At 36.9% G+C, this 18,776-nt stretch overlaps 1 protein-coding gene across 11 annotated transcripts in view; it reads left to right on the top strand.

Moving 5' to 3' along the window:
• Window positions 1-18,776, top strand: part of CCDC138 (coiled-coil domain containing 138) — a 138,506-nt gene that overhangs the window by 43,856 nt on the left and 75,874 nt on the right. For 9 of the 11 annotated variants that reach the window (XM_025869116.2, XM_073897928.1, XM_025869118.2 and 6 more), the window contains one exon: window positions 4,711-4,875. The exons of the other annotated variants lie outside the window; for them this stretch is intronic. In XM_025869116.2, the coding sequence (XP_025724901.1) occupies window positions 4,711-4,875 (165 nt within the window). The remainder of the gene's footprint in view (window positions 1-4,710; window positions 4,876-18,776) is intronic. 11 annotated transcript variants of the gene reach the window in all.

Consider the following 18,776-nt stretch of genomic DNA (forward strand, 5'->3'; position numbering starts at 1 on the left):
TACCTATTCTACTGAAGCTGTTTAAAAAAATAGAAACAGAAGGAAAGCTTCCAGACTCATTCTGTGAGGCCAGCATTATCTTAATCCCCAAACCAGGCAAAGACCCCAACAAAAAGAATTTCAGACCGATATCCCTGATGAATATGGATTCCAAAATGCTCAACAAAATCCTAGCTAATAGGATCCAACAATACATTAAAAGGATCATCCACCATAACCAAATGGGATTTTTCCCCGGGATGCAAGGGTGGTTCAACATTCGCAAATCAATCAGTGTGATAGAGTACATTAATAAGAGGAGAGAGAAGAACCATATGATCCTCTCAATTGATGCAGACAAAGCATTTGACAAAATACAGCATCCTTTCCTGATTAAAACTCTTCAGAGTATAGGGATAGAGGGAACATTCCTCCAGTTCACAAAATCCATCTGTGAAAAACCCACAGCAACTATCATCCTCAGTGGGGAAAAGCTTTTCCCTTAAGATCAGGAACATGACAAGGATGCCCACTCTTGCCATTGTTGTTCAACATAGTACTAATAGTCCTAGCAACAGCAATCAGAAAACAAAAAGAAATAAAAGGTATTCAAATTGGCAAAGAAGAAGTCAAACTCTCTCTCTTCACAGATGACATGATACTTTATGTGGAAAATCCAAAAGACTCCACCCCCAAATTACTAGAACTCATACAGCAATTCAGTTATGTGGCAGGATACAAAATCAATCCACAGAAATCAGTTGCTTTCTTATACACTAACAATGCAACTGTAGAAAGAGAAATTAGAGAAACAATTCCATTTACTATAGCACCAAAAACCATAAGATAACCTCGGAATGAACGTAACCAAAGAGGTAAAGGATCTATACTCTAGGAACTACAGAACACTCATGAAAGAAATTGAAGAAGACACAAAGAGTTGGAAAAACATTCCATGCTCATGGATTGGAAGAATAAACATTGTTAAAATGTCTGTGCTACTGAAAGCAATCTATACCTTCAACACCATCCCAATCCAAATTCCAATGACATTTTTCAAAGTGCTGGAACAAACGATTCTAAAATTTGTATGGAATCAGAAAACACCCCAAATCGCCAAGGAAATGTTGAAAAAGAAAAACAAAGCTGGGGGCATCACATTGCCCAATTTCAAGCTATATTACAAAGCAGTGATCACCAACACAGCATGGTACTGGCACATAAAGAGACATATAGACCAGTGGAACTGAATAGAGAGCCCAGACATGGACCCTCAACTCTATGGTCAAATAATCTTTGACAAAGCAGGAAAAAACATGCAAGGGAAGAAAAACAGTCCCTTCAATAAATGGTGCTGGGAAAGTTGGATAGCTATATACAGAAGAAAGAAACTCGACCATTCTCTAACACCATGAACAAAATGGATGAAAGACCTCAATGTGAGACAGGAATCCATCAAAATCCTAGAAGAGAACATGGGCAGTAACCTCTTTGACATTGGCCACAGCAACTTCTTTTAAGATACATCTCCAAAAGCAAGTGAAACAAAAGCAAAAATGAATTTTTGGGACTTCATCAAGATAAAAAGCTTCTGCACAGCAAAGGAAACAGTCAACAAAAGAAAGAGGCAGCCCACAGAATGGGAGAAGATATTTGCAAATGACCCTACAGATAAAGGGCTGGTATCCAAGATCTATAAAGAAATTCTCAAACTCACCACCCAAAAAAACAAGTCAAAAAATGGGTTTTCTATTTAAAGGAATACATTAAAATTACTCCTGTGCAGAACAGTCCTAAAATTTGTATGGAACCAGAAAACCTGAATGGCCAAAGGAATGTGGAAAAAGAAAACCAAAGCTGGAGGCATCACAATTCCAGACTTCAAGCTGTATTACAAAGGTGTAATCATCAAGACAGTATGGTACTGGCATAAAAACAGACATAGATCAGTGGAACAGAATAGAGAGCCCAGAAATGGACCCTCAACTCTATGGTCAGCAAATCATCACAAAGCAGGAAAGAATATCCAGTGGAGAAAAGACAGTCTCTTCAACAAATGGTCTTGGGAAAATTGGACAGCCACTTGCAGAAGAATGAAACTGCCCCACTTTCTTACACCATACACAAAAATAAACTCAAAATGGATGAAAGACCTAAATGTGAGATAGGAATCCATCAAAATCCTAGAGGAGAACACAGGCAGTAACTTCTTCGACCTTTGCTGCTGCAACTTCTTGCTACACACGTCTCCAAAGGCTAGAGAATGAAAATAAAAAATGAGCTATTGGGACTTTATCAAGATAAAAAGCTTCTCCACAGCAAAGGAAACAGTCAACAAAACTAAAAGTCAGTCTACGGAATGGGAGAAGATATTTGCAAATGGCATATCAGATAAAGGGCTGGTGTCTAAAATCTATAAAGAACTTACGAATTTCAACACCCAAAACACAAATAATCCAGTCAAGAAATGGGCAGAAGAGGGGCGCCTGGGTGGCTCAGTCATTAAGCGTCTGCTTTCGGCTCAGGTCATGATCCCAGGGTCCTGGGATTGAGCCCCGCATCGGGCTCCCTGCTCTGCGGGAAGCCTGCTTCTCTCTCTCCCACTCCCCCTGCTTGTGTTCCCTCTCTCGCTGTGTCTCTCTCTGTCAAATAAATAAAATCTTAAAAAAAGAAAGAAATGGGCAGAAGACATGAACTGATATTTCTCCAAAGATGACATAGAAATGGCCATCGGACACATGAAAAATGGCTCAACATTACTCGGCATCAGGGAAATACAAATCAAAACCACAATGAAATTCAACCTCACGCCAATCACGATGGCTAAAATGAACAAGTCAGGAAACAACGGATGTTGGTGAGGATGCAGAGAAAGGGGAACCCTCTTGCACTATTGGTGGGAATGCAAGCTGGTGCAGCCACTCTGGAAAACAGTATGGAGGTTCCTCATAAAGTTAAAAATAGAGCTACCCTATGACCCAGCAGTTGCACTGTTAGGTATTTATCTAAAGGATGAAAAATTAGTGATATCATGCACCCCAATGTTTATAGCAGCAATGTCCACAAAGCCAAACTAGGGAAAGAGTCTAGATGTCCATCAATAGATGAACGGATAAAGAAGATGTGGTATATATGGTGTGCGTGTATATATGTATATACACACAATGGAATATTACTCAGACATCAAAAAGAATGAAATCTTGCCTTGTGCAATTACATGGATGGAACTAGAGGGTAGTATGCTAAGCAAAATGAGTCAAGTCGGAGGAAGACAAACACCATACACTTTCACTCATAGGTGGAATTTAAGAGACAAAACAGATAAACATAGGCGAAGGGAAGGAAAGTAAAATAAGAAAACAGAGGGAGGCAAACCATAAAAGACTCGTAAGTATAGAGAACAAACTGAGGGTTGCTGGAGAGGAGGTGGGTGGTGGGTTGGGGTGACTGGGTGATAGGCATTAAAGGAGGGCACTTGAAGTAACTGGGTGTTTACAACTAGGTCATGTAAACAAGTGATGAATCCCTGAATTCTACCTCTGAAACTAATAATATAGTATATATTCATTAAATTGAATTTAAATTATAAATTTAAAAAATTATCCTTTGTTCAGAATAGTGCAACTGTGTTTTTAATCATTTGATTGTGATTTTGTGGATTGCTGTCTGCCTAATGTTACCTTTTGTTTATTTGCTTTTATAGTTCTGTCTTTTCAGATTTCTTAGAAACTAAGTCTAGCATAGTTCCCGGTTTAAGATAGATGTGTGATAAATGTAGAATGAAATTGACTAAAAGTTATTTGAAGGAATACTAAAATCAGTGTAATTGAATTTATACATTTTTATGGCATTTTTTCTATTCTTCACCTCCCATTTTTTGATAGACTGTGAGAACAGGATTTCTGGGAAAAGTTTCATATTCTGTTTATAGAATGTTATAAAGAAAAAGAAAGAAAAACTTTTTTTGGGAAGAAGAAAATACGAAGTTCCATGGTAGAAATTGTTTAACTTTCTAAACCTTTAAACTTGTTAAAATCTTTTAGTTATGGTGGTTTATGCTCCTGAGTTAAGGCCAGTTTTACTTTTCTATGTTATCAAACTTGGATAAAAAATTTTTATGAAAAAAAAATTTTTTGGTAATAAGGCTCAGTTTTTTGAATTTCCTCTTTTTTTTTTAATTTTATTTTTTTGTTAGGTAGAGCACAAGCAGGGGGTGTGGCAGACAGAGGGAGAAGCAGGCTCTCCGCTGAGCAGGGAGCCCAGTGTGGGGCTTGATCTCAAGACCCTGGGGATCATGACCTGAGCTGAAGGCAGACGCTTAATGGACTCAGCCACCCAAGCATCCCTCAGTTTCCTTTTTTTTTTTTTTTTTTTTTTTAAGTAGCCTCCACGCTCTGGATGGAGTGCAGTGTGGGGCTTGAACTCACGAATCTGAGGATCAAGACCTGAGATGATATCAAGAGTCGGATGCCTAACCGACTGAGCCACCCAGTCATTCCTCAATTTCCTTCTTAAGATGGGTTTTCTCTCCTTCTCTTAGCCATCATTTAACATGTTTCTTATGTTAATTGGTGATGTTTGACTTAAAATTTCCTTTGGGGAAGCTTTTTCATTTGTACATATTTTAGTGACCTTTAGGTAAATTATTCTATAATCCCCCAATTTAAAGCTTGCTCTTGAAATTTTATGAGACTGTGAATGGAAATAAATGATTTAATTTTTTATCTATAGGTACCACTTAATACACAAGTATATGAACTTTTAACTGTCTTCATGGACTGGATTTCAGATCACCACCTTAGTAAAATAAAAAGTGAAGAATCTGGAATGGATGGTGAAAAGCCGCTACTCAAATTTGCTTCTCAGAGAAATGATATTCAGGGGAAGTGTATAAAGGTTTGTGTTTTGGTTTGATATATATGACTCATGAAGGTTAAAACTGGGAAGCCTGTGGTATGTGTTACAAGAGAAAAAAAGATCGAAACTGTTTTTGATAGAAAATTGACCATACCAATAGTTCTAAAAAGATTAATTCCCGACTTAATTAAAATTAATTCATACTTTTACTTTTCTTAACATATGGGAATTTCTTTTTAAAAATAGAGACTACAAATTAAGAACTTACTCTAAAAATGGCAAAATTTTATACTAGTTACGTAAATGATCAGTGATATGAATAAGTCCTGAAAACACATCATTTTGGATTCAAATTCCACTAAAATAATTTTTTTTGTCATGAAGGGATAAAAAGTCTATTTGTAAGGGGCTTCTCATTAAGAAAAATAAGTGACCATTTTCTTAAGTTACAGATGTTAATTTGGATATTGGTATTCATGATTTCTAGTTAGTATATGTGGTCATTAGAGGTTGACAATTGTATTCTATAAGAAATATATTTAAAACTTTGAAGAGTAGACATTTAAAGTTGTTTGGTTTAATGTTTTCAGAAGTAATTTCATAATTGTTGAATATTGGCCAGGGTTCCATTTTAGAAAATTATTTCCAGTTTTCATCCTTACCTAAAATATTTCTTCTAAATGCCTTTTCTGCTTGGCAGAATAATGGCCTTCCAGATTTTCATATCCTAATGCCCATATGTTATGTTCCATGGTAGAAGTGACCTTCCACTAGAGATTGACCGGGATTGTCTGGGTAGGCCCAGTAATCCTGTGAGCTTTTAACCAGACAGAGGAGCAGAAAAGCAGGTCAGAGACTCAGCCCATGCTTGCTGGCTTTGAAGATGGAGAAAAAGGTCCATAAGCCAAGTCATGCTTCTAGAAATTACTTTAGTTTTAGTTATATTTAAGTTTTGCTTCATTTTAGTTTTCAGTTTTTTTGTCTCTGGTACAGGGTAAGGGTCTAACTTCATTTTTCACATGTGGATATGCCGGTTTTCCCAGCACCATTTTTTGAAGAGACCATCTTTTTCCCCATTGAGCTATAACTGGCACCCTTGACAAACATCATTTCACCATGTATGTGACGTCTTATTTCTGGGCTTTCTATCCCATTGGTCTATATACCTCTCTTTATGCGAATACCATAATATTTTAAATATGGTAGCTTTGTAACAAGTTTGAAATCAGGAAGTGTGAGACTTTCAACTTTGTTCGTTTTCAAGATTTTTTTTTTTTTGGTCCGTTCACTGTGCCTGTAGAGTCCATAGTACTATTCTATGTTATATAAAAGTTTTACATTTTTATGTTGTTAAACTCATATCCTTTCTTTTATTTCTACCACTGCATCAGTGTTAAAATAGACTTCTCTTGCCCCAACATTTGGAAATCTTTAACTTTGTATTTTTTGTTTCCAGGCTTTTTATTTTTTCATGGTTAACTTCAAAATATTTAATTCATCTATGATATATTTTGATGTAAAGAATACAGTAGAGATACACTTTCATTTTTTAAATGGTAAACAAGTTGTCCTTGTGGAGTAACTCCTATTTTATCCATTGATTTGAAATGTATGTGAAATATATATTGTATATGAAATGTATTTATGAGGTGGGGTCTATTTTTATAGTCACTACTCTGTTCCATTGATCTGTATGTTCCTGTAATACTACTGCAGTGTTCTGATTAATTCAGACTTTAATATATGATTATACACAGCCAGGAATTTTCTGTTACTCTTACAAGAAGTTTTTAATTGTCTAAAATACTCATTTTAATATAATTTTTAAAGGCTTTTTATGTTTTATTGTTACTACACTTAATTTCTGGATTGATTAAGAATTGATATCTTTATAATAAGTTTTCCCATCCTTCCTTTTATATAATTAGTTTTTTATGTTCTTAAATGAAGTTTATAATTTTATGCATGTGTATTTTGCATGTTTCCTTTTTCATTTATTTTACAGTTTTGGAAATTTTTTTGGTATTATGAATATGATTTTTTTCCATTCTCTAAAATTGGATATTTGATAGTATTTGGAAGATTTTTATATTTTTAGCAACTGGACAGAAATCATTAGTGTTCTGATAGTTAAAAAAAATGTTTTTCTTGTGTTTTCTAGTTAAGTGATCACATTATTTAGAATTAATGAAAATATTGTCTCCTGAAATGTTAAATATTTTATTCCATTTCTCATCAATTTTGCAAGTTGATATGTATAAAAGACAGGATTTTTCTGTTTGCTTTACATAGTCCTTCCAGAATAAGGTAAATAATAGAGGTGATAGTAGATAGCATCCCTGTCTTGGCCTGCCTCTAATAGCTCCACTTTTGAAGGGTTTCACAATAAAATATGATTGGTTTTTTATAAATCAGGGTTTTTTCTTATACAAAATTAGACTCTAGGTAATAGTTCTCTATGTTCCTTTCTTTTTTTTTTTAAGATTTTATTTATTTATTTGACTGAGAGAGACACAGCGAGAGAGGGAACACAAGCAGGGGGAGTGGGAGAGGGAGAAGCAGGCTTCCCCCTGAGTAGGGAGCCCGATGTGGGGCTCGATCCCAGGACCCTGGGATCATGACCTGAGCTGAAGGCAGACGCTTAACGACTGAGCCACCCAGGCGCCCCTGTTCCTTTCATTTTTTTCCTCTTTGTACTAAGCTGGAAGATTCTCAGAGACAGGGGATATTATCTTAACTCCCTCTCCATGACCTCAGTTTTCCTTTGTAGGTTTTAGGAGCTCAAATAACTTTTCTGTGAATTGAACATTTAGGGGGGGTTTTGAAAATTCTTTTTTGTGTATAGAAAATTCTTTTTTGTGTTAAAATAGATTATATAGGTGCTCATATTTTTAAACTATAACTAACATACAATGTTATTAGTTTTAGGTGTGCAGCATATTGACCAAACAGTTCTATACATTACTCAGGCTCACCATTTAGCATAGTCACCCTCTGTCACCATATTTTATTACAATATTATTGACTATATTCCCTAAACTGTGTTTTCATCTCTGTGACTTACTTATTTTCTAACTGAAAGTTTATACTACTTAATCACTTTTATTTATTTCACCCATTCCCCAACCCGCCTCCTTTCTGGCAGTCACCAGTTTGTTGTCTGTATATAAGTGTCTGTCCATTCGTTCATTCGTTTATTCCTTTATTAGTTTATTTTTTGGATTCCACATACAAATGAAATCATAAAAAAGAAATGGACACCTCAGGGTCCATCCATGTTGCTGCAAATAACAAGATCTCATTCTTTTTTATGGCTGGGTAATATTCCATTGTATATTAACATAACCATATGTTGTTCTTTATTCATTCCTCTATTGATGGGCACTTGGGTTTCTTCCATATCTTGGCTATGATAGATAATGCTGCAGTAAACACAGGGTGCACCTATCTTTTGAGTGTATGCTTTATTTTCTTTGGGAAACACCTAGTAGTGGAATTATTGGATCATATGGTAATTCTATTTTTGAGTTTTTGAGGAACCTCCATACTGTTTTCCATAGTGGCTGTACATCCCTGTCAACAGTATATGAAGTTTCCCTCTTCTTCACACCTTGCCAACACTAATTTCTTGTCTTTGATAATAGCCATCCTAACAGGTATGAGGTTATTACCTCATTGTGGTTTTAATTTGCATTTCCCTGATGATTAATGAAGTAGAGCATTTTTTCATCAGTTGGCCTGTTGTCTTCTGTTGGCCATCAGTATGTCTTCTTTGGAAAAATATCTCTTGAAGTTCACTTCCCATTTTAATCAGATTATTTGGGTTTTTTTGGTGTTGGGTTATGTAAGTTCTACGTATATTGTGGATATTAACCCTTTATCAGATATATCATTTAAACATATCTTCTTCCTTTCATTAGGTTGCCTTTTGTTTTGTGGATGGTTTCCTTTGTTATACAAAAGCTTTTTATTTTGGTGTCGTCCCAATAGTTTATTTTCGCTTTTGCTGCCCTTGCCTGAGGAGACATATCTAGAAAAATGTTGCTAAGACTGATGTCCAAGGGAGTATTGCCATTGTTTTCTTCTAGGAATTTTATGATTTCAGGTCTTCAATTTCACATTTAGGTCTTCGATCCATTTTGAGTTAATTTTTGCGTATGGTGTAAGGATGTGGTCCAGTTTCATTCTTTTGCATGTAGCTGTCCAGTTTTCCCAACACCATTAATTGAAAAGACTGTCTTTTCCCCATTGTATATTCTTTCCTCCATTTTTATAGATTAGTTGATCACATAAGCATGGGTTCTGGGCTCTCTAGTCTGTTGAATTGATCTTTATGTCTATTTTTGTGGCTCTATCATACGGTTTTGATTACTACAACTTCATAGTATATCTTAAAATCTGGGTTTGTGATACCTTCAGTTTTGTTCTTTCTCAAGATTGTTTTTGCTATTTGGAGTCTTTTGTGGTTCCATACAAATTTTAGGATTATTTGTTCTAGTTCTGTGAAAAGTGCTGTTGGTATTTTGATAGGGATTGCATTAAATGTTTAGATTGCCTTGGATTGTATGGACATTTTAACAATATTTAATTCTAACAGTAAATGAGCACAGAATATCTTTCCATTTGTGTAGTCTTCAGTTTCTTTCATCTTGTTTTATAATTTTCAGAGTACAGGTCTTTAACCTCCTTGATTAGGTTTATTCCTAGGTATTTTTTCTTTTTGGTTCAATTTTAAATGGGATTATTTTCTTAATCTCTCTTTCCACTTCTTCATTATTAGTTTATAGACATGCAGTTGATTTCTATATATTAATTTTGTATCCTGCCACTTTACTGAATTCATTTATCAGTTGTAATAGGTTTTGATGGAACCTTTAGTGGCAGTTTAATTTCTTCCTGACCAATTTGGATGCCCTCTGTTTCTTGTTTGATTATTGCAAGTAGCATTTCTAGTACTATGTTGAATAAAAGTGGTGAGAGTACATCCTATTTTTGTTGCTGATCTTAAAGGAAAGGCTTTCAGTTGTTCACATTGAGCATGTTAGCTTTGGATTTGTGATATATTGCCTTTATTATGTTGGGAGGCATGTTCCTATAAACTCACTGTGTTGAGAGGTTTTATCATGAATGTATGTTAGATTTTGTCAAATGTCTTTTCTGAGTCTGTGGAGACAGTCATATGTTTTTTATCCTTCCTCTTGTTAGTGTGGTGTATCACATTGATTGGTTTGCAAATATTGAACAACTTTTGCATTCCTGGAATAAATCCTACTTAATTGTGGTAAATGATCTATTGCATTGCTGAATTTGGTTTGCTCTAGTATTCTTTTTTTAAAGATTTTATTTATTAGAGAGAGAAAGAGAGCGTGCGCATAAGCAGGGAGAGCGGCAGGCAGAGGGAGAAGCAGGCTCCCTGCTTAGCAAGGAGCCCAGTGCGGGCCTCAATCCCTAGGACCCTAGGATCATGACCTGAGCCGAAGGCAGATGCTTAACCGACTGAGCCACCCAGGCATCCCGGTTTGCTAGTATTTTATTGAGGATATTTGCATCTATATTTATCAAAGATATTGACCTGTACTTTTTTTGTGTAGTGTTTTTGTCCAGTTTTTGTATCAGGATAATGCTGGTCTTGTGGAATGAAGTTTTTCCTCTTTTTTTTTTTTTTTGTAATCGTTTGAGAAGAATAGGTATTAACTTCTTTAAATGTTTGGTAGAATTTGCCTGTGAAACTATCTGGTTCTGGACTTTTGTTTGTTGGTAGTTTTTTGATTCCTGATTCAATTTTATTACTTGTAATCCATCTGTTCAAATTTTCTATTTCTTCCTGATTCAGATTTGGAAAGTTATATATTTCTGGGAATTTTTCCATTTCTTGTAGATTGTCTAATTTGTTGGCATATAATTTTTCATAATATTCTCTTATAATCCTGTCATGTTTGTTTTATTTCTACTTTTTTGTTCTGTTATTTGAGTTCTCTGAACTTTTTCTTGATGAGTCTGGCTAAAGGTTTATCAATTCTGTTTATTTTTTCAAAAAACCAGCTCCTGGTTTCATTGATCTTTTTAATTTGTTTTAGTGTCTATTTTATTTATTTTTGCTCTGATTTTTATCATTTCCTCCCTCCTACTAGCTTTGGGTTTGTTACTTTTCTTTCTAGCTCTTTTAGGTCTAAAGTTAAGTTGTTTATTGGGGATTTTTTTTTTCTCTTCGAGGTAAGCCTGTATTGGTATTAACTTCCCTCTTAGAACCACTTTTGCTGTATTCTAAAGATTTTTGACTGTTGTGTTCTCATTTTTATTTGTTTCCATGTAGTTTTTATTTCCTCTTTGATTTCTTGGTTCACTCATTCATTGTTTATTAGCATGTTATTTTGCCTGCCTGTTTTTGTGTTCCTTCCAGATTTTTTTCTTGTAATTGATTTCTAGTTTCCTACCATTGTGGTTAGAAAAGATGCTTGATATAATTTCAGTCTTCTTAAATTTATTGAGACTTGTTTTATGGCCCAACATGTGATCTGCCCTGGAGATTGTTATATATGTACTTGAAAAGAATGTATATTCTGCTGTTTTTGAATGGAATGTTATCTGTCTATATATATTAGGTCCATCTGTCTAACGTGTGATTCAAAGCCACTGTTTACTTGTTGATTTTCTGTGTGGTTGATCTGTCCATTTTCTAAGTTGGCTGTTAAATTTTCCTGCTATTATTTTATTACTGTCAATTTCTCCCTTTATGTCTGTTAATAATTGCTTCCTCTATTTGGTTGCTCCTATGTTGGGTATATTGATATATGCAATTTTATATCCTCCTTGTTGGATTGTTCCTTTTATCATTATGTAGTACCCTCCTTTGCCTTTTGTTACAGTCTTTGTTTTAATGCCTATTTTGTTTGATACAAATATTGCTACTCCAGCTTTTCTTTCTCTTCTATTTGCATGGTTTCTCTAGCCCTTCACTTTCACTCTATACGTATCTTTAGGTTTGAAGTGAGTCTCTTGTAGGCAGGCTGAGTCTTGTTTCTTTATCCATTCAGACACCCTATGTCTTTTTATTGGAGCATTGAGTTCATTTACATTTAAAGTAATTACTGATAGGTATGTACTTAATTTGGCATTTTTTAAATTGTTTTCTGGTTGTTTTGTAGTTCTTTTCTTTTCCTTTTTTTCTTCTCTTGCTCTCTTCCTTTGTAACTTGATGGCTTTCTTTAGTATTATGCTGGGATTCCTTTCTCTTTATTTTTTTGTGTATCTATTACAGGCTTTTGATTTGTGGTTACTGTTAGGTTTATATATAACATCTTAAGTGTTTGTAGTCTATATTAAGTTGGTAGTTGGTTAAGTTCAAACACATCCTGAAAGCACTAAATTTTTACCTCCTCTCCACGTTTTATGTATATGATATTATATTTTACAACTTTCTATTTTATGTATCCTTTCACTGATTTTTGTAGATATAATTGATTTTACTACTTTTGTGTTTTAACCTCCATATTGGCTTTACAAGTGATTAATTTACTATCTCTACTAAATGTTTGCTGTTATCTGTGAAATTTTTTACTTTCATAATTTTCTTCTGTGGCCTTTTCTTTACACTAAAGAATTCCTTTTAGTATTTCTTGTAAGGTTGATTTCATGGTGATGAGCTCCTTTTGCTTTTGTTTGCCTGGGAAACTCTTTATCTTTCCCTGAGTATTCTTGATTGCAGGTTTTTTCCTTTCAGTGCTTTGAATATAGCATGCCACTCTTCTCTGGCCTACAGAGTTTCTGCTGAAAAATCCACTGATAGACTTATGGGGCTTCCTGAGTATGTAACTCTTTTCTCTTGCTGCTTTTGAAAGATTTCTCTCTATCACCACATTTTGCCACTTTAATATGTGTCTTGGTGTGGATCTTTTTTTTTTTTTAAAGATTTTATTTATTTATTTAACAGAGAGAGACAGAGTGAGAGAGGGAACACAAGCAGGGGGGAGTGGGAGAGGGAGAAACAGGCTTCCCTGCAGAGCAGGGAGCCCGATGCGGGCTCAATCCCAGGACCCCGAGACCATGACCTGAGCCGAAGGCAGACGCCCAACGACTGAGCCACCCAGGTGCCCCTTGGTGTGGATCTTTTTGTCTTAATCTTGATAGGGGCTCTCCTTGCTTCCTGGATTTGGATGTCTGTTTTCTTCCCCACATTCGGGAAATCTTCAGTTATTATTTCTTCAAAGAAGTTTTCTGCCCCCCCCCTTCTCCTTCTGGGATCCCTGTAATGCAAATATTAATATGCTTGATATCACTGGTTTTCTAAATCTCTTCTCATTTATTGTTATTATTTGCTGTTCAGTCTGGTTGCTTTTCATTACTCTTTTATTTTTTTTAAAGATTTTTAAAATTTTTATTTATATGACAGAGAGAGAGACAGCGAGAGAGGGAACACAAGCAGGGGGAGAGGGAGAAGCAAGCTTCCCCTGGAGCAGGGAGCCTGATGCGGGGCCCGATGCCAGGACCCCGGGAGCCGAAGGCAGACGCCCAACAACTGAGCCACCCAGGCGCCCCCATTACTCTTTTAGATTAGTGATCTGTTCTGCCTCCTGTAACCTACTACTGATTATCTCTCATGTATTTTTTATTTCAGTTATTGAATTCTTCATCTCTTAAACTGTTTTGTTTTTTTTTTAATATCTTCTATGTATGTTGAAGTTCTCACGGACTTATACACTCTTTTCTCAAGTGCAATGAGTATCTTTTTGGTCATTACTTTGAATTATTTATCTCAGTTCCCCTTTGCTCTTTTGCTGTGGTTTTGTCCTATTCTTTCTGTTGGGATGTATTTCTTTGTCTCCTCATTTCATCTAACTCCCTGTGTTTTTTCTATGTATTAGGTAGGTCAGCACTGTCACTTTATCTTGAAAATGGTGGCCTTGTGTAGAAGAGGTCCTGTGGTGCCCTGTAGCACTGTGCCCCCGGTCACCAGAACCAGGTGCTCCAGGTGTGTCTCCTATGTGGGCTGCTTGTGCTCTTCTGTTGTGTCTGAGCCTTCAGCCCATTTGGCTGCAGTGATCCTGCTTTGCCTGCTGTTGGCATACTGGGCAGGATTTGGTTTTTATGCCATTCAGGCTATGGGCTTGTAGGTGGGTGGTGCCGGCAGTCAGGCTAGCTGTCTACAGTTAGCCACTCAGCTGCACTTGCAGGGCACTGAGCAGTATTACTTTGTCCCAGCAGGGCTAACTAAGAGGCTTTCCTTGGTGTGTGGAGCTGGCAGTTAGACTAGATTCTGCACTTAAGCCTCTCTACCATAGATGCCAGGGCACCCAATGGCAGGGCTTTCTCCCTGTGCAACCAGCTAAAAGACTCAGCTGCTGGAACTGTGGGTGAGCTGGTGTGTGGGATTATCTCTCCTCCCCAGGGCAAGAGTCATTTTGGAATGGTGCCCATCCCTGCCAGGGCTGCTTGCCGGGTGTGGTAGGGCTGGAGCAGCTTTGGATAGATGCCTGGTGAGGAGGGTGTGTTGGATGGGGTAGGTTTGTAGGGGATCACTGGGCTGGCATGAGGCATGCAATGTTAGCAAGATAGATGGAGAGTTTTAGCCCTGGCTCCTGCAAGTGTATGGCTATCTAGTCTGGGGGAGGGAAAGAAGAATGGTGCCTGCTGGCACTTCTGTTCTTAGAGGAATCTGAAGATCCCTGCCTCTTCACTACACCTTGTGACATAAGTAAATAAATCTTTTTTTTTTTTTTTAAAGATTTTATTTATTATTTGAGAGAATGAGAATGAGAGAGAGAGAGAGAACACATGAGAGGCGGAAAGGTCAGAGGGAGAAGCAGACTCCCTGCTGAGCAGGGAGCCCGATGTGGGACTCGATCCCAGGACTCCAGGATCATGACCTGAGCCGAAGGCAGTCGCTTAACCAACTGAGCCACCCAGGCGCCCAGTAAATAAATCTTTACATAAGCCCCAGGTGCTTTTCAAATTGCTGCTTCTGTGCTGTGTCTTGAAGCTGGAATTATTTATTATGCTGGCTCTTTAAGGGTGGGGACTCAGTTTTCTGTTGCCTGCTGGCTCTCCCAGAGTTAAGCCTGGCCTGCTGATTTTTTAAAATACCTGGAGTTAAGCCTGCTGATTTCAAAAGCTCCCAAAGTTAAGCCCCATTGGTTTTCAAAAGCCAGATGTTACAGGGACTCCTCTTCCCAGTCTTCCCAGTGTGAGTCCCCAGTGCCTGGGGTGCCTGCTCTGGGGTCTGATCCTCTCGCTTCTCCGTGCTTGTGGTGTCCCTCCCATTTGTGGTTAGTCTTACTAGGGGTTTGGTTTCCAACCACATCCCTGCCTCTCCTACCAGTTTTGAAGTTACCTGTACAGTTAACTGTGGAAGGTCTATTCTTCCAGTTTTCAGGCTGTTTGCATAGTGAGTTGCATAGGTACAGCTGTTACTTTGGTGTGGGTGGGACAAGGTAAGCTCAGGATGCTCCTACTCTACCATCTTCCAGTGGATTACCTACTTATTCATAGTTTTAAAAATCCTTCCACATATATTTTTTCATGTAAACCTCAAAGCAGTTGTTGTGAGATAATCAGTGCAGCTATAATGCCAGTTTCACAAGCAGTATTAAGAGAGTTTTGAGATTTTATTATTTTACATGGCTAGGAGGAAATGGCAGATTTAGAATTTAGTGCATATACTTTTTACTATCTTGTCTCTAATAATCCATGATGAAAAACAAAATTGAAATAAGTCTTTATAAAGGGTATAAGCATCAGTAGTTTTCCATGAGTAGTTAGCTACTCATCCTTTATTGCCTTTGTCAATCAGAATTTTCTTTAAAGTTGATAGAACTTATCTACTAAGATATTGAAGTGGGAGAGCTAGGTTCTTGTCTCACAGAGTCGAAGAATGAATCTCGTGGCCAATGGAGAGTGAGTAAAGCAATAGTTTATTAAGTGAGATACACAAAAAGCTCTCAAGAGTGAGAGGGGGTCCTGATAGGGTTGCCAACAAGGGCCTTTAGGGTTGCTCTTTTATAGAAAGCTAACCAGGGAACTTAAATCCTTTAAACATCTCTATTGATAACCACTGACAAGGACTAGTGATAACACCTTCAATGGCTTACTTCCTTTTTAGGGTCTGGTTATTCTTTGTTGGTCACAGGTGATTATCATAAAAAAGACACCCATCCCCCACGCCTAGGGCAGGGTGATCCTAGGGTAGCGTGGTCCAGTTTGTTCCCTTATCTCTGGTTTTCCCACACCTCCACATTTTTCGGATTTCTGTGAGCCCGATCACATAGCCCCCTATCTATCTCTCCTTACCTAGCCCCACCTGTCCCTTACTCAATATTAAAATTCAAGTTTCAGTGATGTACAAAAGTCTATTCTAGACTTCACAGTTAAAATAGTAATAGAATATGAAATAATTGTTTAAAATAGCTTTGAAGGGGCATCCAGGTGGCTCAGTCAGTTAAGTGTCTGCCTTCGGCTCAGGTCATGATCCGGGGTCCCAGGATCTAGCCCAGTGTCAGGGCTTCCGGCTCAGTGGGGAGTCTGCTTCTCCCTCTCCTTCTGTTCCTCCCTCGCTTGTGCGTGTGTTCTCTCTCACTCTCTTTCTGTCTCTCTTTTGCTCTCTAATAAATAAATAAAATCTTTTAGAAATATGTAAACAAGATAAAATAGCTTTGAAACTTATATGGTAGCCAAGATTGTCATAAGTACAAGTCCCTGGGAAAGCCATATCTCTCCATCTGTATGCATTCATTCATCCATCCATTAGAGGGTCAATTATTTTATCACTTTTACTTTACCTCACAAATATCTATTAAATTCCTATTATTTTTAATATACGATAAATGTGGATATTTTCTCCATGTTGAAAGGCTGAAGGTTGTCATGCAAAAAAATTATTACAAGAATTACTGAGCTCTCTTTAGGAATGACACATTTGGTATCAATAGATTTCCTGTCAGGTCTTTCATTACCATGTATTTTCTGTGCACTAGCTATTATCTAATTTCTACATATTTCTTGAATGCTTAATTGACTCTTTTGTATATTTAAAAATAACTGCATCTTGATTCTGTACTTTAATTTTTTAAAATTTTATTTATTCATGAGAGACAGAGAGAGAGGCAGAGGCAGAGGGAAAAGCAGGCTCCCCTCTCCACAGGGAGCCCGATGCGGGACTCAATCCCAGGAGACTCAATCCCATGGGTTCATGACCTGAGCCGAAAGCAGACGCCCAACTGACCGAGCCACCCAGGCGCCCCTTGATTCTATACTTTTAAAGTTCGTTGATGTTTTGGGAAGCTGTTAGAGACCCAAAATGAAGCTTTTACTACTGTTTCCCTTTATGTATTGATTCCAGAAGAAAAGTAACCTAGAATTTCTAGCCTATTAAAATACAAAATTTGAAGTAATAATTTCTGTTGTAAATATTTGGAATTCAATAATCAGCAAAAAATTGCAGTTTAGAGGTCTTACTAAAATATTTAATAACTGGTCCATATACAGATTTCCATAGGTGGCCCCCAAATATTTTTTTATATTTAGTTTCAAATTAGAATCTAACAAGGCAGATATCCATAGAACCCTCCATTCAGCAATTGCAGAATATATACATTCCTCTCAAGTGCACCTGGAACGTTTTCCAGCCTAGCACATTTGCCAGGCCATAAAACAAACCTTCATAAATTATAAAAAGTATGTTTTCTGACCACAGTGGGATGAAATTAGAAATCAGTAACAGAACAAAATTTGAGAAAATCACAAATGTATGGAAACTAAATATAATATATGCCTTAATAAACAACTGGCCAATGAAGTAATCACAAGGGAAATAGAAAGCAAGATGAAAAAATAAAAAAAAACACATGTACCAGAATGCGTGGGATACAGCTAGAACAATACTTTGAGGGAAATGTGTAGCTACAAATGCTTACCTTAGAAAAGATGAACATTCTCAGTAATGTAATCTCTACCAGTAGACACTGGAATAGTTGAACAAACTAATCCTAAAGCCAGCAGGAAAGAAGTACTAAAGAGTAGAGCAGAAGTTAGTGAAATATAGAGCAGAAAACCAGTAGAGAAAATCAACAGAACTGAAAGTTGGTTCCTTGCAAAGGTTTTGAAACTTGACAAACCTTTAGCTAGATTGGCCAAGTGAAGAGAGACCAAACCAAGATTACTAAAATTGGGAATAAAAGTGGAGACATTATCAGCCTATAAAAAGGTTTATAAGGAAATACTATGAATAATCATAGGCTAATAAAATATAGATAAGTAACAGATTCCTAGAGAGACAGAAACTATCAAAAATGACTCAAGAAGGGGCACCGGGGTGGCTCAGTCGTTAAGTGTCTGCCTTCAGTTCAGGTCATGACCCCAGGGTCCTGGGATCGAGTCCCACATCAGGCTCCCTGCTTGGTGGGGAGTCTGCTTCTCCCTCTGCCTCTGCTTGTGTGCTCTCTCTCTCCTTCTCTGTCAAATAAATAAATAAAATCTTTTAAAAAAATGACCCAAGAAGAAAAAGAAATGTTAAATTGATCTGTAACAAGTAAGGAGATTAAATTAATCAAAAGACTACCTACAAAGAAAAGGCCTTCTTTGGTGAAATGGCTTCACTGGTGAATTGTACCAGACATTTAAAAAATTAATAAAAATTCTTCACAAACTCTTCTCAAAAATAGAGAAGGGTTCCACACTCACCAACTCATTTTATGAGGCCAGTATTACCATGATACCAAAACCAGGCAAATACATCACAAGAACACTAGAAACCAATCTCTTTTGATTTCTGACACAAAAATCCTCAATCCACTACAAGCAAATTGAATCCAGCCACATATAAAAAGAATTGTATACCACAACCGAGTGTATTTTATCCCAGGAATGTAAGGTTGACTTAACCTCCAGAAATCAACTCATGTAATACATGATATCAGTAGAATAAAGACAAAAATCACATGATTTTCTCA

The sequence above is a fragment of the Callorhinus ursinus genome, unplaced genomic scaffold, assembly GCF_003265705.2.
Source record: "Callorhinus ursinus isolate GAN/ISIS: 27379988/994484 unplaced genomic scaffold, GSC_fseal_2.0 scaffold10, whole genome shotgun sequence".
Classification (NCBI taxonomy): Eukaryota; Metazoa; Chordata; class Mammalia; order Carnivora; family Otariidae; genus Callorhinus; species Callorhinus ursinus.